Raw genomic sequence first — 23,755 nt, 5'->3', positions numbered from 1 at the left:
GGTAAAGCTGAATAGCTAAACAGAAAAACTATGGCCTACAAAGCCTAAGTATTTTCCACCTAGCCCTTTATGGAAAATGTTTGCTGAGCTTTGACATAATAGATTACCTGCAAGAAGCAGTATATTTGCTTTGGACCCAAACTGCCTATGTGTTGAGTCTTGGCCACTTACTAGTTTAATGAAATTTTAGTAAGTCTTAACCTTCATGTGCATCAATTTTCTCATGCATAAAACGGGGATGATAACAGTGCCTACCTGTTTTTTGTTTGTTTGTTGGTTGGTTGGTGAGGGTCTGCTTTTTTACTTCCCTCATATATATTTAGAAAAATATATATGAAATAGAGAAAAACAAATTATTGCTGTAGACACTTAAAAATCTATGCATGTATACAAAGCTGCTTCAGAGAGAAGCTTCTGCATTACCAGTCATGTGAAATAGTTTATCATCAGCTTGAATGTTTGAGTAAGGAACTCCTACGCAGAGGTCATATGGTCACAGTTTTATAACAAGTCACTCCTAGAGCTTGGTTTCCATGCCAATTTCTCCATTGCTTCTAGATAGTTTACTGCTGTAAAGTAATACTCATAACTCCAAATTACAGTTAGATACATGTCACAATATTATCTCTTATTTGTAAAAGAATTTCAGTTGCTAGCATAAAATGGCTACTTTAGAGGATTCATCTACTTTTCAAGCAATTTTTAAATTTTTTTTTGTTCTTGTAGATGGACAGAATGTCTTTATTTGTTTATTTATTTAATGTGGTGCTAAGGATTGAACCCAGTGCCTTACACATGCTAGGCAAGCACTCTGCCACTGAGCTACCGCCCAGCCCCTCTCAAACAGTTTTAGTCCCTCTTTGGTTAATAATGACCATTTCAATGAGTGACAAAAGCCGAAAAGGGCCTAGGAATGACATTGTAAGTATGTGTTCTGTATGCAAAAAAGCAGCTGACTCCTTTGGAAAATGTGAACTTCATTCTGGAACGGAAAGCAAAGTACCCTTACTTCTTTTCTAAATACAAATTTTTTCATACTGGACCAAAGTGGAAAGAGCCCAGCAGATTGCATTTCACAACACTGATCACCTGCTCCTAGTCTGGAACCAAAAGCACAAAACAAGGGGAGAAGAAGGAAAGATGAAATTAACATACCAGAAAATTGTAAGAAAAGAAGGAAAGAAGAGAGAAATAAGGGGCAGGTGGAAAGAAAGAGCACCATCCAGATATGTGGGTGCATGTGGCACACGTTTCCATAAACACTTACTAAAGTGCCAGTTGGTCAGACTGTGAATGGCACACAAACCTCAGGGGAGGAAGACAGGGTTCCTGCCCTGGGGAAACTGTGCTGTTAGCCTGTCTTTCTGTATTCCTCAAAGAGAATTAACAGCCTTCTTGGGTCAGAGTCTGACCACTCCTGAACTTTCCACTTATTCTAAAACTTTCCATATTAAAAATGAAAACAAACAGAACAAAAAAAAATGCAAATAAAAAACAAAACAAAACCAAAAAACCCTTGGGGAATAATGAGAAAGAAGGGACATTTTATTTTTCACTTTAACTTAAACAACAACAAGAAAGGATTCTATATAATTTTTATAATTAAACAAATTAATACATAATATAATTGAACATCCCCATTCTTGGGCTGGGGTTGTGGCTCAGCATTAGAGTGTTTGCCTAGCATGTGTGAATCCCTGGGTTAGATCCTCAGCACCACATATAAATAAATAAAATAAAGATATTGTGTCTAGGGCTGGGGATGTGGCTCAAGCAGTAGCGCGCTTGCCTGGCATGCGTGCAGCCAGGGTTCGATCCTCAGCACCACATACAAACAAAGATGTTGTGTCCGCCGAGAACTAAAAAATAAATATTAAAATTCTCCCTCTCTAAAAAAAAAAATCTTAAAAAAAAGATATTGTGTCTACCTACAATTAAAAATTTTTTTAAAATCCACATTCACCTTTCTATAATATTAATCTTAATAATTTCAAGCATCCCTTATCCCTTATTAACCACTTTTTTAAAAAAATACTTAAAAAAGAGTTAAATACTTAAAATACTTAAGAAAGAGTTAAAGACCCAGTAGAGGAAGTGTTGGAGGCAGGTATCCCCATCTGATCTCCCCCCCAAATGCAAAATAATCAGAACATGGTAACATGTGGATCATGGTAACAGTTTTCAGTACACTTCCTTTAGGCAGTCTCTACGTGAACTCTTTGATTCCCCTATGTACCTCCCACCCCCAGGAAAAAATGATAAATTTCCTGTCTTTTGTAAGGTACACCCAAGAAAGAAAGACAGTTTTCATCCACAGTTGCAGGTAAGTATGGTAAAGTGGAAGCGTCTGAAAGGCGCTTATGTTCATGGTCATGGAGTTTATTTACAGAATACTCCCAGGATATTAGTAGAATAGACAAGATCTCAAGGAGCAGACTGAAAAGACATAATTTTTAGAATAGTGTACAGAAATACTTTTGCTGCTGCAGTGTTTTGTTTTGGCATCACTGGGGATGGGACCCAGGGCCTCACACATGTGTGGCAAGTGCTCTGGCACAGAGCCCTTACTCTTTGCTCCTTAAAAGTATGAGGGCTCAGTTAAGAATTAAAGATGTTTAGAATTACTACTTTCAAGAGTCAATCTAGCCAGGTATGGTGGTGCATGTCTGTACTCCCAGTAGTTGGGAGGCTGAGGCAGGAGGATCCTAAATTCAAAGCCAGCCCCAGCAACTTATCGAGGCCCTAAACAACTTGGAGAGATCCCATCTCTAAATAAAATTTTTAAAAGGGCTGGGGATATAACTCAGTGGTAAGCATCCCTGAGTTCAATCCACAGTACAAAAAAAAAAAAAAAAAAAGAGTCAATCTAATAAAGTCATATTCAAGAAAATGGCTTAGGCCGGGTGTGGTGGCACATGCCTCTAATCCCAACTTGGGAGGCTGAGGCAGGAGGAGCCAGAGTTCAAAACCAGCCTCAGCAACTTAATGACACCCTGTCTCTAAATAAAATAAGATGGGGAGGTGGCCCGGTGGTTTCAGTTCCTGGTATTAAAAAAAAAAAAAAAAAAGAAAAAAGAAAAGAAAATGGCAGTGGTACAAGCCTGTAATTTCAACTACTCAGGAGGATGAGGCAGGAGGATGGCAAATTCAATCTCAGCAATTTAGTGAAACTGTCCCAAAATACAATAAAAAGGCTGAAGAGGTAGCTCAATGATAAAGTGAAGATCTAGCATGTATGAGGCCCTGGATATGATCCCCAGTATCAAATACATTGATAAATAAATAGATAGATAGATAGATAAATAGATAAGGAAAAACAGCTAAAATCTCATTTTATTTATTGTATGAAAGCATCAACAGTTAATCAACTAATTCAGGGGCATAAAAACAAACCAAAGCTAAGGGTGTAGCTCAGTGGTCAAGCATATTTGCCAAGAGCAAGGTCCTAGGTTTGATTCCTAGCACCATCAAAAAAACTAAAAAAAAAAATAAAAACTTATCTTAAGTCATTTCACTATCCCCCCCCCAAAAAAGCTCTTGAACTTAGCTACAGCTAATATGTTTTGCAATATTTAAATTTCCCACTGCTAAAAGATCTCACGAAAGTATTTTAACGAGATCAAAGCCATTAATAGTCACAGAAAACTTTCATCCTTCATTTTATATTTTTCACTTAAGTATTAGGGACAATTTTCATTGCAAAAATTTCTTTTAAACTTCCAAAAAGATGATGCTTCACACACAGTGAATGTGCAATGAACACTTGTAAACTACAAATAGTATTTAAAATATTACGAGGAAAGATGTAATCTATGAAGGAGCTTCCACCTGTTGTCTTTGAAAACCCACAAGCACAATTTACCTATCTCGGTAAATAGACAAGACATGGCATTTTGTATGTTGTACAGTGAAATAAAAATATGACTTTTCTTAACATTTTTCTAAAAGATGTGGTAGTTCTCTAAGGTAATATTCTTATATATTTTCCATCATAATACTGGATTAGTTCATTCTGGGGTTTGCAGAACACTTCATTTTATTTAAGCCATACTTATGTGTTGTATGGAGACAACAAAGAATCTAAAATAGTGTATTTTGGCAGATAGCATGTTCAACTATTGAAATATTTATATGGATTCTCTTGTATTTATATACAAGAGAAAGTATGTCTTCTATAGCTAAATGATTCTCATCATTTTCCCATAGATACAAAAACTTACCAAGCCCTTCCCTAGGATGAGTTCTGCTAACTCCAAAGTTACCTACACATTGCCTAATTTTTTCACTTTCAGTCTTACTACTGGGATAGTTCATAATTCCTTCTTTCAAAATTAGTTTCTTCAAACTTCATATTTTCTTTTTAGTAATAACAATCATCTTTGCATTTTCTGACAAGCACGTGAAGATACCTTAAGATCCATATGACTTAAGACACTGTTAAAAGCTGACTTTGATTGGCTGTGGGTATTTAGACCCTATGTCTTCTTTTGGGAAAGAGGTCTGAGTTACACAAACAATGCTTTTTTGCTTAACCATTCCACAATACAATAGATGCTCACTATGTAGTGAATAAAGACAGACATATGTAAGGTCTTTTAACTTAATTTCTTTTCTCCAAGGGAGCTTTGTTTTACCAAATGGCAGTAATTCTCCCAATCAGTGTAACTGCTTTCCAAAATTAACAGATGCTTCCTGTGCATTCTGTAGTCTAGTCAGTGGGACACTAGTTTACTCAAAATGCAGCTGGATTCTGACCTCACAAGTAAAAGCAATATTTAACCTTACCACTATTTGCTCAGATGTGATCACCTAATTTGTGCCAGGTATCTGCTGGGGCCAAGGATACAAAGGTGCTTGTAATCTCTCACAATATTTATTCTTAGAGATTTTTTTTTGGCAGGGGGAGTAGGGGAAGATTAACAAGTGTTAGAACAGAACGATGAGTTAGTAGTGCTATGCAGTAGTAAAAGCCCAAGGAAAAGGGTGATTTGTTCTGCTGGATATGTAATAAAATCATACAGTAAATGTTATCTATTACTTTTATTATGCTATGAACAGCATATGTCAGGAGACATGTTATGGAAGGGACGGGGGACACAAATATACAAAAATTAACTGCCTCATTCACTCTTTCAATAAATTTTTACTAAGCAGCTATTATGTGTCAGGTATAATAGGTACTGTGAATAAAGCAATGTAACATAACTAAGTAATGCCAACTCATGCAGGCAGTATTTTAGAGATTCATGATCAAATAGATAACATACTAAAGGGAACAGCAAGTTTGACAAAGAAAATTAGAACTGGACAAATGGATAGAGAGAAACAGAATGGATGTGGGGGTATTTCTGATACTTTTCCTACATTTGAAGGGGAGATTGACACAAAAGATTGACATCTGAGTTAAGTTTAGAGGGATGAGAAGTAGCATCATCCTTAGGCACAAGACATCTTCATGCATTGTTCAGAAGGGCTTCTTGGGCAATGGAACAAAGCTTTGGAAGGGAATGGGGGGTTTAGGAATGTGGTCAGTTTTTGTTTGTTTTTTTGGTTTTGGTACAGAAGATTGAATCCAGCGATACTTTGCCCCTAAATTTTAATTTTGAGACAGGGTCTTGCTAAATTGCTGAGGCTAGTCTGGATGGAACCTGCAATACTCCTGCCACAGCCTCCCAAATTACTGGGATTACAGGCATGCACTACCATGCCTGGTGTAGTTAGTTTATGTAATAAGTTTCTGGTTAAGTGCATAATAAGATTATGAGATTGGGATGGCAGAGTGTGGCCAGGTCATAAAAAATTCTAACTACAGAGTTAGAATTTTATTTTCTAGGGGCTGGGACACCAAAAGATGCTTAATACAAAGTAATTCTTTAAAAAAACAAAAAACAAAACAAAACAAGAATTGTTAGTAGAAAATAGGCAAAAGAAATAGCGGTGGTGCAAGCCTGTAATCTCAGCAGCTCAGGAGGCTGAGGCAGGAGGACTGTGAGTTCAAAGTCAGCCTCAGTAACGTAGCAAGGCCTTAAGCAACTTACTGAGATACTGTCTCTAAATAAAAAATAAAATAAAAAGGGATGGGGATGTGGCTCAGCGGTAAGCACCTCTGAGTTCAATCCTTGGTACCAAAAAAAAAAAAAAAAGAAGAAAAGAAAAAAGAAAAATAAGCAGAGGGCTGTGGAAGTAGCTCTGAGGAAAAACCCAGCTTAGGCGCTGGGTTCAATTCCCAGGATGGGGACGGCAGGTAGGGATGGGGTGGGGGGGTGAGGAGAAAGAGATTTTCACCTAAAAGAATGCACAGATGGCACATATTCACATGAAAAGATGTTCAACATCATTAACCATCAAGGAAATGCAAATGAAAGCCACAATGGGATTTCATTACACACCTATCTGAATCTATAAAATAAATAACAGTGACAAACACCAAGTGCTGGCAAGGATGCAAGACACTGGAAAACAGTTTGGCAGTTTCTCATAAAACTAAACATGCAATTACCACACAACCCTCAATTACACTTGTGGACATTTATCCCAGGGAAATGAAAATGTACTGTCACACAAGAATCTGAATACAGATGTTAATTACAGCCTTATTTGTAAGAGTTAAACATTGGAAACCGCCTGGATATCTTTTAACTAGAATAACACAGGGCAATAAAAAGGAAAGAATTATTGATATATACAACTTGGGTAGACCTACAGGGAATCATGCTGAATGCAAAGAGCCAATCCCAAAAGATTATGTCCCACACGATTCCATTTTTTTTATAACATTTGTTGTTGGTGATGAATCATTCATTATCTTGGCTGTGGAGGTAAATACAAGAACACACACTTGTGATAAAATCAAATAGAATTGAATACATGCACACACATTTGAACAAGAGTACAAACAGAGAAATCAGTGGACTGTATCAATGTGAACCCATCATGTCCTGCTGGCCTACACATGGGACACATATAAAAACCTATAAAATCTTACAAGTTTATACCTATAAACTTGCTTAATTTAAGTCTTGATAGGTGTCTTATGTACAGGATAATGGGATATAAATACCCCTGTTGTGATGTTTTTCTAGGTTTTACAAAATGTTACCATTGAGAAAAACAAGCTAAAGTGTACTTAGCTTCCCCTTGTGTTATTTTCACTGCATGTGAATCTATAATTGTATCAACAAATTTTTTTTAATTAAAAACAACAAACAACCAGATTGTAAATTCTTTCTGAGTACAAACTGCGCTCAGCATCTCTGACTTGTAGGCTATATTTACAAATATTGAGAGCAGCCTGAGATCAGGTCATAATACAAGGTAATTATTGGTTTCTGATATACCTGAGAGGAAATTAAGTTTACTAACTTCCATAAAAGTAAAAAATATACATTTTAAATAAAATATACATTTTACTATAAATTCTATGTACAAGTTACTATGTAAATTCTATGAAATAAAATCTAAAAATCCAGCTATCTCTGAAGTACCTGATGAACTACTAGGGAATAAAATCACCTGAAAAGATCCCCACTGGCAGTTAAAATGTCACTACAAATCTGAGACCTTTGAAATCAACTGTCACTAGCAGGAGTCTCTGGGTAGCAGAGCCATGGAATCCTGGCAGATTGAGGCCACAGGATTTCACCAGGCCTTCAGAGCAGAATCCCATCATGGTCCCTTTTCCATCCTTTGTTTTAATATGTGAAATGGGGGAAGACAAGAGGCAGCAAGCAAGTGATGTAAGGCTGTGGAACACACCTGTGTCCACACCTGTAGACTAAACACTGCAAGCCTATACTTACAGCCTTTAATAAGCAGACTCCTGACCACCAGGCCAACTGGGTAGCTATTTCTGGGTATATATTAATTTGGATTAAATTGAAAGAAAATATTAAAAATTGATTAAAATTCAGAATTATAGGATATTATTAATCAAATACAGTTTGAGTACTTTCACACACTGTTATCAATTTTTTTATTTGGCGGGGGGGGGGGTGTCAAAGGATGAAATCCAGGGCACTCTACCACTGAGTTATGTCCCCAGCCCCTTTTATTTTCTTATTTAAAGACAGGGTCTTGCTAAGTTGCTAAGGCTGGCCTCAAACCTGTGATCCTCCTGCGTTGCTGGGACTATACGTGTGCACTACCATGCATGTCTTGGAAACAAACATTGAGAGCTAAGTAGAGGTCTTATCCAGCTTCCTTTTATAGAAACCTGTTATAACCAGCACAGTAATTAATTTATGTAAATACAGTGTAAAAATATCCATTGGGGTGTGCACAGAAGGAATTTAAATATGCTTCCTATCATATAGTTGGCAGCCTTTAAAACAACAGAGAACAAGTTCAGCTGAGCCTAGGCGAGAGGATTACAGGGACAAGTTAAAAGTCACAAAGGGGCAAATGATGACTGAACTTTTTCCCTCTTGACCGATAAACTGTGTTAATCCACCTTCACTAAGCCAGTTTGTGTATCTGATAAGCAGTGGGGAGGGGGTAGGTCACAAGAGGACATCTCAATCAGAAGGAGATTGAGCAATCCTCCTAGGGAACAGGGCCAGTGATGGGCATGTACATCAGCAGTTCCAGCAACAGAGCTAACAGTAAGTATCCAGGAACTTCTCTCCACCTATAGCCCAACTGTGTGTGTGCCTTCCGCAAGTGTCCAGGTCTTAACCTCTTATAATTCAAAGTCTCTAGAAAGACTACTTCCCCTAAGAAGTCCTCAGTTCAGTAGTGACAGTGTATCATCTGCCTCTTTGGGGAAAAAACTCCTAACATTCATTTAAGTCCACATTTTTTCACTAAGATAACAAGGATATTACCTTATTATAAAAGCTCTTTAACCTTACAAAATTATTTACTTTGGGAATCTATAAATAGTGATTAATCATTAAGGTGTTTTAGAAGTCAAAAAGAACTTGACCGAGTGTGAAATGAGGAACAGAAATAACAGATAAAAAAGCAATCCTCAGAGCTGGGCACAGTGGTGCATGCCTATAATCCTAGCGGCTGGGGAGGCTGAGGCAGGAGGATTGGGAGTTCAGCAAGAGTGAGGCACTAAACAACTCAGTGGGACCCTGTCTCTAAATAAAATACAAAATAGGGCTGAGGATGTGGTTCGGTGGTAGAGTGCCCCTGAGTTCAATCCCCAGTACCCCCCCCCACTCCAAAAAGCAATCCTCATGTAAATCAGTGGGGAAATGGAGAAATGTGAGTCATGCATAATCCTTTCCATGTCACTAATGTCCACATGCAACTAGTAATGACAGAAGGTACATTTATCTTGCTTGAGAGGTGACCATCACTAAATGGACCAAATGCAAATATGCCATAATTCAGTTTCCAGCCTTTGAAACACCTGTTGCCTGACCATCAAAATTTTTCCAATCAATGAGCTCTTCTTGCATGAAAAATCTGGGGCTTCTGAAAATTTACCAGTGTCTATTCACATCCCTGCAGGTGTCTCTCTTCTTTCCCTCTACATTGTGAACAAACTGGAAACAGGTATATATTCCCCATCATGTCTCCTGGGTAGAAAACTCAGAGAACACTACAAATATTAAATATAATAAAAGAAAATAATGTCAAAACCATGGCTCACAGCAAAGAAAACGATCATGCTCTGATTTTAAAACTTGTCTCAGAATCTGAATTCTTGGTATTTTACTCAGTTTATCTGCATTATCTATGTGTCCTTGGCAAGTTTCTTAACTTGATAAAGTTTTTATTTCCTCCTCTGTGAAAGAAAAATTATAAAATCTATCTTACAGGGCAGCAGGAACTAAGGAATACATGCAAGAGCTGCTAGCATGACCCTTGGCATACCACAGATATTAAGTAAATAGTAGCTGCTGCTATCATATACAAAATCCATGCTATTTGACACGAACAGCATTCCCAATCTTTGGTAGTATCTAGTTGAAAGACTTTTAGTGAGGTGGAGAAAAAACTGGATTGATAGGAAGTCAAACAGTTTGGTCAGGAAAGTTGTGTCAACATATACTAGTGGTAGCATCAGACATTTGTAAACCTAGTTTGGTGGCATGAGGAGACTGAGGCAGGAGGAACACTGAAACCCAAGAGTTTGAGAGACCAGCCTGGGCAACATAGTGAGACACTACTTCTCAAAAAGCAAAAACAAACAAGAAACAAAAACCAGGTGTTGTGGTGCACACCTGGATGACAGGGTAAGATCACTTGAGCCCAGGGGCTCAAGACAAGCCTGAGCAACAGAGCAACACCCTTGTCCCCAAAACGAGACAAAAAGAGGGTTGGCGATGTTCAGTGGTAGAACACCTGCATAACATGAATAAGGTCTTGGGTTCAGGCTCTAGCAGCTGGGGTTTGGGGGTTAGAGGATCCGGGAAGAAAAAAGAAAAGAAAAGCAAGAGTCCTCAGAGGTTGGGTATAGTTCAGTGTAGAGCATGTGCTTAGCATGTGCAAAGCCATGGGATCAATCTCAGGGGAAAAAAAAAGAAAGGGTATGTGTGGGGGGGAAGATACTTGTTTGCTCAAAGTTTAACTAAGCATAGTTTGAATATTCAGCTCCCTGAAATCACCATATAAAACACTAAAGCCACATAATTCTGTGTTCCTGTGTAGCTGTGTGCAGCTCTTCTGCCTGCTACAAATAACAATACTTGTTACAACCCAAGAGAAAAGGGTAATGAGGCAAGTAAACCTGGGTCTTTGCAGTGCCTAAGATCCCCTGAGTCTTCTAAACCCTGCTGATTCTCTCTGCAATGCTTCCCCAGCAGGAGAAGAGACAAGAGCATGCGGTGAAGACCATGTTGTGAAGCTCCAGGTTGGAACCCTGGTTTTGCAATTTCCCATCTCTGTGGTGGGGAAAGCCAATTATTCTTGCAGAGCTTTGGCTTCATCAGCAAGTGAAGAGGCTGGGCTGGATGTTTGTAATGACCTCTTTAGTTCTAAAATCGAGACATTCTATGAGCCTATTCAACCTAAAGCCATTACAAGATATACTTGAGTTTCCAAACTTTTCAAACCAGTTAATTAAAAAAAGGGGGGGCCCTATTTATGTTACCTTACCCCCAAATTTCTAAAAGACTAAGATTTCTGAAATTTGCCATGAAATAAATCATATCTGGATATGTGAACAATCTCATCATTGTCGTCCTTTCCTCATCTCTCCCATCACCTAACTGGGGCAGCAGAACAGACTGTGTTTAAGCCTGGGTTTTTTAGTGGAGATATTAAAAGAAAAATTAAGTGGTGAAAAAGCTATTCATTTAAATTGAAATATCTTGTAATCCCTGTGACTCAGGAGGCTGAGGCAGGAGGATCTCAAGTTTAAGATGAGTTTCAGTGCTGGGGATATAACTCAAGAGTGCTTGCCTCACATGCCTAAGGCCCTGGGTTCAATCCCCAGCACCAAAAAAAAAAAAAAAAAAAAAAAAAAAAAGATCAGCTTCAATAACTTAGTGAGATCTTGTCTCAAAATTTTAAAAAATTTTATAAAGGCTGGGAATGTTGCCCAGTGGTCAAGTGCGATGGGTTCAATTTTTGATATAAATTAATAAATAGAAACTCTCTTTACTTCTGACTGCTAATATATTAAAAAACCAACACAGCCAGGCATGGTGGCACATGCCAGTTTGTAATCCCAGTGGTTTAGGAGGCTGAGGCAGGAGGATCCTGTGTTCAAAGCCAACCTCAGTGATTTACCAAGCCCCTAAGCATCTCATCAAGACCCAGTCTCTAAATAAAATATAAAAAAGGACTGGGATTGTGGCTCAGTGGTTAAGCACCCCTGCATTCAATCCCTGGTACAAAAACAAAAACAAAAACAAAAACAAAAAACAACCCATAGCTAGTTGTGGTGGTACAGGCCTGTAATCCCAGTGGATTGGGATGCTGAGGCAGGAGGATGGAGAGTTCAAAGCCAGTCTCAGCAAAAGCAAGGTGCTAAGCAACTCAGTGAGACCCTGCCTCTAAATAAAATACAAAATAGGACTGGGGATTGTGGCTCAGTGGTAGAGTGCCCCTGAGTTGAATCCCTGGCACGCACCCACCAAAAAAAAAACCCTAAATATAAGAGAAAAAGGTACAAATTATTTCTTTTCTACATTGTATCTGCTTTCCTGGACTTGAATTATAGTTGCAAAAAATAAAAATTGGAACTATCTTTAAGATTTAAAAAATCACCCAAACCAAGCTATTCCAAGAGTATTAAAAACCAAATCTTGGGCTGGGATTGGGCTCAGTGGTAGAACGCTTACCTCACATGTGCAAAGTACTGGGTTCAATCCTCAGCACTACATAAAATAATAATAATAATAATAATAATAAAATTAAATAAAATAAAATTATAAAAAACCCCCACAAATCTATCTGTAATCCCAGTGGCTTGGGAGGCCTATACAGGAGGATCACCAGTTCAAAGCCAACTTCAGCAACAGCAAGGTACTAAGCAACTTAGTGAGACCCTGTCTCTAAATAAAATACAAAATAGGGCTGGGGATATGGCTCAGTGGTTGAGTGCCCCTGAGTTCAATACCCAGGACGGATAAATAAATAAATAAATAAATAAATAAAATCCAAATCTATTCTTTAATTTGTAACATTTCAAATCTAAATATGCCAAGTATTTCCACTGATAGAAATGTCATCAAGAGGCTAACTTAAAAAAAAAAAAATGATCTCACTAGAATTTACTGTTTTCAACTAAATCCACATGACCTAAAAGAACAAGCAGTTACACCATTTCAAACACAAAAATGACTAAATGTGTTTGTTTTCCTTTTTTATTTTTATCCAAACATTCAGGGGAAACTGATTTTCTTTGTTCAGTGTTTATTATTTCACCTTTCCTGCAGCAGAAACCAAAATACTTTATAAATGGGACAATCTGTTAAACAGACCCTTGAAGATTAGGGCTCAAGACCACTAATCCTGTACATTTCCACGATCGTCCATTTCCATGAAGTCATTTTAACAACACGACTCATTTATGTATAAGAAGGTATAACAACACCCAATACAGCTTTACTCCAATTCGCACTTACTTAGAACAAAAAGAGATCTATAACATATGCAAACCAGCAAGGCTGAGAAATCTGGGAAAGAGAGCTGCAGAAGACAGCTGTTTTTCCTGGAAATACTATCATGGTACTTTACCACCCCATTGCTAGTCTGTTTGGCCACCCCTGTTTTTACAGCTACAATGACACATTATCTGTGCCCAATGTCAAAACTACTTACAAACACATTTGTTTTTCCTACAGAGATCTACAAATACAATTAAACCAAACCACCAAAGTAGTTTTTCCATACCACCCAGAAGACACTAGGCAGTTCCATTCTTGAACTTAACTTTGAAACTCATACTTTTTAAAAGTTAGTACTTCCCACACCCAAAATGTGTTATTTTGCAAACTGCTCTTTGTACCTAATATAGCTTCAAAAAAGTATTAAAATAAATAAATTGATATATAGACGTCTAGTTTTCTTTTTTAATGCAAAATCCCTTCTCTAAATACCAAATTTATCTATGCAATTCCAGGAAAAGATGATGCATTTAAAAGAAATGTCTAAAGAACATAGAAAGTTTACAAAAGTAATTTACAAGCACAGGCATTACTCAGGAATACCTGATATATGAATATCAAACAGGAGCCTAGGTCCGGAATTCCCCTGAGCCACCTGGAAAATTTTCCAGTCAAAGGTCATCTTCCCCACCTTCATCTGTTCTGTTCCCCATTAGTACTTCCCTCCTCAACACACTAACCTTTTCCAGCATTGCAGAGTCATAAAATCTATTTCTTTTATTGCTATTACATTATTGACAGAGTCTCATTTCCTATCACTTTCTGCAGCGTTTTTCACATAGAAGGCTAGAACCCAACTCCTATTCACTGTTTTGTTTTTTATTTACTGTCAAAATGCATCCTGATTTCCAAACATCCTAATTTTAATCCATTCACAGATTGGTCAATTGTCTGATTATCTTTATGTATCAGGTGCTTATCAGAATTGCAAATGCTTAGGAGTGGCCCTTTGGTCACCCTTGCCTCATCTGCCTTTCCCCAAAAAGTTCATACTGGGACTATTTCTTCAGCAAATAGGTAAGATTTCCATTTTCCAAAACAGTTTCTGTCTCACTACTGTAATTAATTCTAATTTTGTGAAAAAAATCATCATATCCTTGGCCAAATTATAAGATTAAAAATTTAAAAATTTAATAAGAACCCAGCAATGGAAAACTTATCAATTAGCTATGAAGATAACAATGCCACCTCCCTGCCACCCCCACTTAAATGTGAAAATTTCATCTACCTCAAAAAAATGCACTGTTACCAATCAGGACAGAAGATGTATGTATGTACACTCACACACACACTCTTTTAACTCTGCCTACAAATACACCTCTAGTTGCACAAAGTGACACTCTGACATATAAAAATAAATATCTGATAAAATATCATTTATCTGCTTTGGCAGGAAATAATACTGAAGCCATAGAGCTGGCTAAATACTATAATTTAACTAATTAATAATATTTAAAAGGAAAAAAGAGATGCTTTATTGACAAGAAATAAAACTAGAGGCCTCTAGCTGCAGTTTCCGGGTAAGTGTATAAACAAGCAGATTTGCCAAAACTGTGTGGCTATGATTCTAACACAAGAAACAAAAAGTTAAAGAGGCATACAAATTTTTGATATTTCCTGAGCTGATGCTGAAAATAACTTAACAGGAAAGGGCTGCTGTTGAGATATATTTGTCCCAACCCCCACCTCTTTGCTGTGTATAATCTTATCTGTGCTGTGACAACATCGAGAAATTGCTCATTAGGGCTCTCAACTTATCCTTCAAACATTATATTAAAATCCAACAATACCACCAGATGGTAAATGCAACCAGAGAGAGATGTCTTCTAGACCAGGTCTGATGATTAAAGTACAAATGCCCTAACAGGATTGGACATGCTGGTAATGCCATTTGGCAGCACTTCAAGCCCAGGCTCATTTGTAACAGAGAGAGAAACACTTGGTTCTTTCCTTCATCAGAGATAAGAGTATGCAGGTCAATGAAAAAGAAATTATTCTGAGATTTAGTTATTTTAAATTCTGTTTCTTAAAGAAGACCAAAAGATAAATGCAAACCTGTGGAAGGATGGGGACTTCTGGGCACAGTTTCAAGGAACAGCAATCCACATTTCTGATTCAACTTCCTCTCTCCGTGTGCTCTGCTTTCTCCCCCAAGAGCACCACTAAAGTGCTCTTACCACAGTTAAAAAACAGCCTAAGTGCCAAATCTAATCCCATCCATTTTAAAAGTCTTGATTCAAGTGTCACTACCCTCTGTAAGGCTTTCTTTTATACCCTGTTCCAGTGTACAACTCACATAAGTACAACTTGGAGAAAGCTTGGATTTATAAAACCCCAGTGTGTTATAACAGATGCCTTACTGGGAGCAGACACCCCTTCTCACCTTTGAATGTACAGTGCTTGACACCTGGTCACTATCTTTAAAATAAATAAGCCGAGTGCTTGCTAGGTTACTCAGGAAACCTAATTACCATACTTTTTCTTCGAAGTGCTTAGCACAAAACACAGGAAAAACCTGGAATGTTTCCAGGAAAAGTTTTTTTCCTCTACCAAGTCAAGAAATCTGCCTCAATTTCAAAAGAAAAATTCTAACATTTGGACATTATTATTTTGCTGATTTGTCTATCCACCTTTAATATCAACCACTCAAAGTTTAGGAACCTTCCTATGAAAATCAAACTCCCTGAAATAAAAGTGGTAGTAAACGAAAACTCCTCACTTGCACACCAATAAACTAGAAATGTCCATTGCTTGCTAGGTATTTCAGTTTTATGATATTTGAAACATTTGGGGGAAGAGGTCTCATAAATATATAGCACAGTGGAATACTCCAGAGAGCTCACAATCTGACTTCCAACAAAACTGCCTCTGAGACCCCAGCGCAGTGACCAAATGATAAACCATCTGGAAACACCCATTGCTTCTACAGCCATGAGACCGCTCCTTCGACTCCTTTCACCTTCAGATGGGGCTGTTAGTCCTTCCCTACTCTGGGCTTCTGGATACATCTGCTTTACCCCACCCAAAGTCCTCCCCCATTTCTTCTTCTCACTCTTGTCTAGGGTCAGAAATTTAATTAGCAGAACTTTTTAGTCAGCAAAGGAGAAGTGAGAAGGAAAGAGAGAAGGGCTCTGGATTATAAAAGAAAAGGAGGTAAAGAAATCCTTTGCTTACTAGTTTCCAACCACCCCACCCTTCCTTCTCCTTATCACTCCCCAAGCCTTAACAATCTTCTCCAGCAAGCCCAGCCCCCAATTTCCTCATTCTTCTTTAGTCACCTCACCCTTTGCGCAAACCCTGCTGCCTCAGACCTGTGGATCTGTCCTCTGAGATGTCAGGTGCTCACTCCATCCTGGCCAGCACTCCAGACTCAGCCCCAGCCTGCATCACACTGCAGCACACGAAAGGGCCAAGAAAATTCCCCTGGGTGCAGGCTCTGACAGTGAAGATTAATATAACCTGGGGCTAAACTGGGACCTTCACCACCATTTCCAAAACTTTATTCCAGAAATACACTGTCTCTAATTGACATGAGTTTTTAGAATACCAACAAATTTAGAACTGGGGACTCACTACCATTATTCCTAATAAACGATAAGCTGTTGGATTTATGACACATCTATATTTTAAAGACAATGACCCAACCTTGCCAAATGTCTGTTTACTCATCCAGAATTATTATTTTTTTAAATATGTGGCTAGTGATTCTTTGATCTAGCACCCTAGGCAAGACCTAGACTCTCCTCCTCGAAGGCTGAGAAAATGTTAGAGATACTCTGCCAATGACTATAGCATAAAAATCTTATGAAAAAATGGAAATGAACCCTGTTAAGATTTTAGAATTCCAGGCAGCATGTTGGATTTTGGATTAATTATTGCAAGGCACAGGTCTATGTTTACAGCACCCAGACTTCCATACAGGATTCCCATTTGAATCATTTTCCTCTCACCTGAAATATATTCCCTGCATATATTTATTTTATTTTCAGGTGTCCTCCTTATGAAGACTTGGATTTGGCTTTCTCTTGATTATTCAATGTTGTTCACAAAAGGAAAGATCTCCCAGGCAATATTGCTGAATGAAGGCTTTTGATTCAGCTGGCACATTTTAGAAGTCTCAAAATCTGTTTAGGGCTCCCTGCTCCAGGCCTAAACAAAAACCTCTAGGGAAGCAAAATTCAAAAGCAGAGCTCTCTCACCCTTCACCAGGCTGCCTGCAACCTGTCCAAAACCGCCCTCAGTGTCCTGCGGCCTCCAGAAAGACCCCCGCTGTATGAATGAATGTCTGCCCAATTGCACTGGCTGGCAGTGTATACTCACCCCTTCAACCTGGTTCCCCCCAATTCAGCAGCAAGGCCCTAAGCCAGGCCTTGAAATAAGAAGCAAGCCGGTCAAAGAACAAGTTTCAGAAGTGAAGAACCTGTGTCACAGCTAAAGCTAAGCCCTTGAGACTTAAACCCAAGGGCCCACAGGACACTTATCCCAAGGGCCAAACCTCCAATTTCAAGAAAGAAGTTTAGCTCAGCCAAGAGTAACAGTATATGTGGAGAGCAGGTTGGGCTCAGCTGAGTCACTCTGTGAGTACAGAACAGTAGTTTTCAGGTTGTGCTTGAACCTTGATTACTCCATTTTGTAAGGCAGTAGTTTGCCATAAGCTACTCCATTTTGAGTTTAAGTGCTAAGGTGGAATGACCCTACACTTTGTACAAGTGAACAACCCATCATCTGCCTGGCACAATCATAAGGAATAAACTATAAGTAAATTAACTGTGCTAATAAGAATGACCACCCGTGAACTCATGGATGCAAGGATGTATCAAACTCAAATTGGATTAACCAGGCCCGTGACCTTATTGATCACACCAGTCCACCAAATGATACAACTCCCTCATTAGAGACCCACAAATGGATGTTCTTCACATCCTGAGAACAGACATGGTGGCAATGGGACCCTATCACCTAGTCACCCATCACAAGTCTTGCCCAGGAAAATCACCACAGTGACAATCTCCAAATCTCTGTCCTTGGGTTTTGGGAGAGTATGACTTCTCCTGTGGGTGATGACCACATAAGTCCCACTATACTATGAAACTGCCCACCTCCAGATCTTGTCCTAGAATAAGTTCCTGCTTTGACAGCTCTGCACCCTGAGCAAGTTCTGTGGCTGCTTTCTAATCTTGTCTGGCCACCTACAGTAACTCTGCTCTCTGCCTTTGCTCCCTTTCAGCCTTCTGAACTCCTATAGCTGCCTTAACCCTTTCTTAGCCTTTCTGTAACCTATAAATGTAAAATTGTGTGAAGTGTAATATGTGACTTGAGTGTTACAGATACTAGAAATTAAGACTGGAATAAAGAAACCTGTGATTGCCAGGCTTATGATTTCCAAGTGACCCACAAGTATTCAGTGAACTACCATTGATGTAAGTGGTGTAGCCTGTGAATTTATTGTTATTCAATTAATTCTGATATTGTGGAAAGGCACAAATGTGTTTGGTCTATGTTAATGACGGAGCACACTCAGGACAGTATATCTTAAAGAAACCAATAAAATTCATAACATACGCACATACACATATGGAAATGCATGTTAAGAGAGGCCAATACCAAAAAAAAAATTGCCCTGTAGAGAAAACATCAAGCAAGAAAAAAGAGAAAAATTTAAAATAGATGGATAATTAACATCAGTTCTCTGTTGAAATATTTATGCCAAGGAAGAAGCTTTTGCCTAGGTACCAATGTGTGGGGAGTAGACTAATGTAAAAGCACAAACAAGCAAAAATGGGGTTAGATGAGAGAAAAATTAAGCAAGGGAGGCGAGGAGCTTTTCACGGGTAAAAGGAGAAAATAGAGGATGACGGGTAAAGAAATCAACACGAGAAAAGCATCTGGAAGTTGAAGCAACTAAAAACACTTTCATGATACACTGACTTGCTTGACAATTCAATGTGTTTGATTCACAAGCTAATGATCCCCCCTGCCCTTTATTAGCCCCCATGTGCTGGGTGGGACAGTCTTCCTATAAAAAGTAACACTTTAGGAGCTGAGTATTTACTCAAAAACCTGATGTTGGTGGCCTAAGAATAATGTGAAGACCTCAAAAGGGTCTGTGCTAGTCAACTTTTTGTCACTATGACCTAAAGATCTAACAAGAACAACTTAGAGGAGAAAAAGTTTATTCTGACCTCTCAGTTATAGAGGTCTCAGTTCATGATCAGCCAGTTCTTTCCCTCTGGGCTAGAGGTGAGGCAGAACATCATAACAAAAGGGTGTAGTGGAAGAAAGCTGCCCCACTCCTGGAGGTCAGGAAGCAGAGGGGCAGGAAGGGGTCAGGGGCTACAGGGAAGAGGAACCTTTCTGGGACACACCTCAGTGACCCATTTCTTCCAGCCATACCCCACCTGCCAACAGTTGACCATCAGCCAGTCCATTCAAAATAGAATGGGCTGATTAGGTTACAGTTCTCATGACCCTCGTCATCTCACCACTGAATATTCCTGCTTAACACAGGAGCTTTGGGGGGCGGAGGGACACCTCACATCCAAACTAAAACAGTCTGTTTTTTTGTTAAGCACAAATTGAACACTTATTTCCTTTGCCTCTTTTTTATTCGTTTGCTCCTACTGCCATCCCAGGTCTCCTGATCACCTACTGGACTCCTTGCTTGGCCTCATGGAAGATAAAAAGATATGACTAGAACCCTTCATGGAACTTAAAACTGAATGCGGAACATCAGACATACCAATAAAAAAATTATACCATAAGATAGACTCAGGTAAAGGTTATACGCTATAAGAATATCATAGCATAACTGAGGGTTCAGAATGGAAATCACACTTCCCATTAAGTAACTGTAGCTTTATGAAGTCAATGAGCTGAACCATCAAGGTTGGGCACAACTTTAGTAAGAAGGATAAAGTAGGTATTCCAAAGTTAGGAAGTGCGTACACAAAAGTGAGAAAGAAAGACTAGTTATGTGTTTCCTGCATTCTCCCTAGGTCTGAGATTGGCAATTAGCCTTCAACAAGCAGAATAAGTAATCCTCAAAGAGCTATAACTTCTGCAAATATAGAGGTTTCATCTCTGAATATGCCCTGACAAGGACATCACAGGTAAATCAATGGATTTCAGTAACTTCAGATTCCCTAAATTTAGCAAATAATCTTCACTGAATTAACCAATTTTCCGCCCTTGGTTCCCTGCTATGACTTCCCTGCTACATCTTCTGAGCCGATGTTTGCAGGTTCTAGGAACTCTCTCTTCCAGGCCATCCTGGTAGTACTACATGGTTATTTAAATTCTTTGAATGAGCTACTAAATAAGTTACCCACTACAAACCTGCAACACATTCCTACTCTATGATATAAGGAGGCTGCACATGGAAATACATATACTTTCTAGATCAGTCCCTTGCTAAGTGATTTTCCCCACCGCATTCCTACTCATGGGGTTGTTGAAGGTTAACTACAATGATGAGTGCAAAAGTGCAACGTTACCTGAAACGCTGATGTCTGGGTCCAAGTTGCCACTGGCCATCTGGAGCTTCATATGGTTCTTCTACCTCATACACATTTGCATCAGTTTCCTCCCCACTGCAGGAATCCTGCCATTCCAACTCTCGAGTTTTCCCTACAGCCATAATAAATGGCAAATTTTCGTACTCTGGTATTTCCTCATAATGGCGTATATTTTCATATTCTGGAGCACAGCTGTTTGTAAGAGACCTGCAAACCACTTGACATGATGACTCCTTGGAGAGCATTTGGTCGTCCAAAGACTCAGCTCTCAGACCATTAGCTGTGCTGGTCTGGCCCCGTGACTTCTTCCTCTTCTTTTGAGATTCCAGGCTGTAATTATCTGCAGAATATGCCTTGATGGGTTTACTTCTCTTCTCTTCTCCCACCATGAGGTCATGCCAGTCACTTTCAGTCCCTTTCTGCTCCCCACAACTGCCTGTGTGTGTCTCTCCGAGCTGGCTACTCTTGGACCAAAACTTCTGAAAATCACTCTTCATGAAAGAGATGGACAGTTTCATATTGAGCCACTTCTTAAGAGAGGTTTTCTTTGGAGAATCTTTACAAGGCTTAGTGCACCTGTCCATATCCACAGCAGATAATGATTTTGCTCTAGGCTTGGTGAGGGCAGTGGGAGGCTCACTATGTGAGGATGTAGTAACAGACTTTAAGGATTCTGGGTTCCCTAAAAAGGGCAAAATAGGATGAGGTAATTTCCACACAGGCTTTTCTGAAGTTCGTTTAGGCATGTCAAAGGGGGATGACATACCATGGTTTGAGGCACACAAATGATTTCTTTCTAGAACCTTCTCTGAATTTTTTTCTTCATTTGAGGGATATGAACTTTTCTCCACAAGTTCCTCCGAGGCAGCCTTTTTAAGTACTCCTGCAGCAGGCAAGCTGTGTCTTTGAGGTTTTCTGGGGACAATTTTTGAGGAACTTTCCTCTTTTACTATAGATTCCTTTTGCATTTGAGGGATAGACACTTCCAAGTTACAGGCAGTAGGCAGATGTTCATTGTACGTTAATTTGAGTTGCTTTGGCAGGCTCAAAGATAGAGTACTGCATCTTATAAAACTGGTCCCTTGGTCCGTGGCAAGTGCCATGCTAGCACCGTCTACTGATGTACCATCAGAACTCAAATTAGAGTCTGTATCTAAAGAAGGTGCCACTTTTTCAGAGGAAGATGTTTCCTGACACATGGCTTCTGAATTGACTAAATCTTGACTGTCATCGTTGGAGTTGCTATTCAGTTCACTATTATTTCCTGGTTTCACTTTGTCCACCTGTTCTTGGTTACACAAAGCATCCTGATGAAGAATACTGACTTTGTTGTTCTTCAAACTGTCCTCAATAAGACAAGACGAGCTGTTGTTGAAATTCTCTGGTTCTTCAGTACTTTCACTAGGAGTGTCTATATACTTTTGGCGTAACAGGCGAGCAGGACGTGTCTTTCTGGGCTTGGGAGTTGGAAATCTAGGGGTACACGGTACTAAATGAATTTCTAAGGGACCAAGGTCTTCAACTTCTGTTTTCTTACTAACTCCATCTGAAGATATAAAAGTATTCCTTTTACCATTTTCTAGAGCTTCTTGATCAGATGAATGAAAGTGACTATTGCTTTTTTCACTGCTGTCCTGACAAGTTTCAGGACTTTGAAACTCATCCCTCGGAAGCTGTACTTGGCAGTTGTGATGAACAGGAAGTTTTACAAAGCTCGACAGAGAAGGTGATAAATCTGCAAGTTCAATTCTGAATTGTCTGTTGGAATTACAGCCACCATTCCTTTCTGGGTTGTCTGTGGATCTGTGCTTCTTCAGGGAACTTACAGGTGACATCTGTTGTGTTAAAACATCTTTGAGCTTTCCTTCTAGGATGCTTGCCTTTAAAACTACCCCACTCTGGTTCTTGTGTTTTTCACCACGAGAATCCCACCTACTCTTGGTTTTTACAGTCAAAGAGGACTCATCAATTTTACTATTTTGTAAATTTTCTTTCATTTCTAGGGGCTCTAAAACAAGCTGCTTTACATATGAATCTTCTCTATTCCCAAGCTTATGGACACACTCAGACCTGCAGGAACATATTGGTAAAATATAATCACTGCTCTGATCCTCAACATTTTTGCAATTAAAGTTGTCAGTGCTTTCAGGTAATTCCAGTTTATGCTCCTCCAGGTTCACAGAGATTGTTCCTGATGATGACTGCCCAATGTCTCGAACAGGTGAGCTCTTCAGAACTTTCGGTTTCGGTGCGATTGCCGGTTTGGTTTTCTTTGTTGATTGTGGACCACTAGCAATCACAATGTCAGGTTTAGGTGCAACGGGTGGAGGAGACGGCTTATTATTTGCTACCACAAACTTTGGCTTGGGGGCCACTGGTGGCTTCTTGATCTCTAGAAAGAAAAGAGTATAATTAAATCATAAAATAACCAAAGCACGAGACAATAGAGGATTATATTGGATAATACTTTTACTTCTATGAATGTACATGTTAGTAGGCAGATTATATCACATTATGTAGAGTCAACATTACTTTTGAAGATTCCTTAAATTTCTAGTATATGTAGCTTTGGTATGTTGTATATTATTTAGTAGGTCCAATGCAGTTTTTCCTTCAGTGTTGACACTAAATAAAATAATTGATTTTTTCTGTTAGAACCTATACACTAGTTTTCAGTTCATTTGCTGAGTGCTAAGAATTAAATTTGCCTACAGAATTCAACTCTTTAAGTTTCTCATACAAATAAGCCATAGTGTCTTTCTACCTTCATTTCATCAAGAATCTTTTTAGACTCTTCAGCAAATAGAAATCCCAAAACAATTTTAAATAAGAATACAGATATCAGAAATTTCTACCCTTAAAAAATGAAAATAAATTCTTTGGTATTATTTAAACACATAATAAAGCTGACATTTCTCAGTACAGGTGTTACCAGTCGGGCATTTTCATTATATTCCTCTTGGAGCTTTGTTTTTTAAATATCCAGACATCATTTAGAGTCTCTGATGGTAGAGCTTGGACATCTGTATTTCTTCTCTATTTCATACGTGATTATGTTGTTCGTTCTTCTTCTTCTTTTTCTTTTTTAATTGTAGATGGGCACATACCTTTATTTATTAATTTTTATGGGGTGCTGGGGATCGAACCCAGTGCCTCACACCTGCCAGGCAAGCA

General features: G+C 38.8%; 1 protein-coding gene across 8 annotated transcripts in view; it reads right to left on the bottom strand.

Annotated features, from left to right (window-relative positions):
• The window catches only part of Fgd6 (FYVE, RhoGEF and PH domain containing 6), a 113,703-nt gene that overhangs the window by 84,798 nt on the left and 5,150 nt on the right, over positions 1-23,755 (bottom strand). For all 8 annotated transcript variants that reach the window (XR_013440382.1, XR_013440383.1, XM_078052979.1 and 5 more), the window contains exon 2: positions 20,561-22,973. Coding sequence is in view for 6 of the 8 variants with exons in the window: in XM_078052979.1 (XP_077909105.1) it covers positions 20,561-22,973 (2,413 nt within the window). In the remaining 2 variants the exon portion in view is untranslated. The remainder of the gene's footprint in view (positions 1-20,560; positions 22,974-23,755) is intronic.

Source organism: Ictidomys tridecemlineatus, chromosome 6, assembly GCF_052094955.1.
Source record: "Ictidomys tridecemlineatus isolate mIctTri1 chromosome 6, mIctTri1.hap1, whole genome shotgun sequence".
Taxonomy (NCBI): Eukaryota; Metazoa; Chordata; class Mammalia; order Rodentia; family Sciuridae; genus Ictidomys; species Ictidomys tridecemlineatus.
The sequence above is the reverse complement of the archived record's forward strand: the minus strand, read 5'-3'. Positions and strand labels throughout refer to the sequence as shown.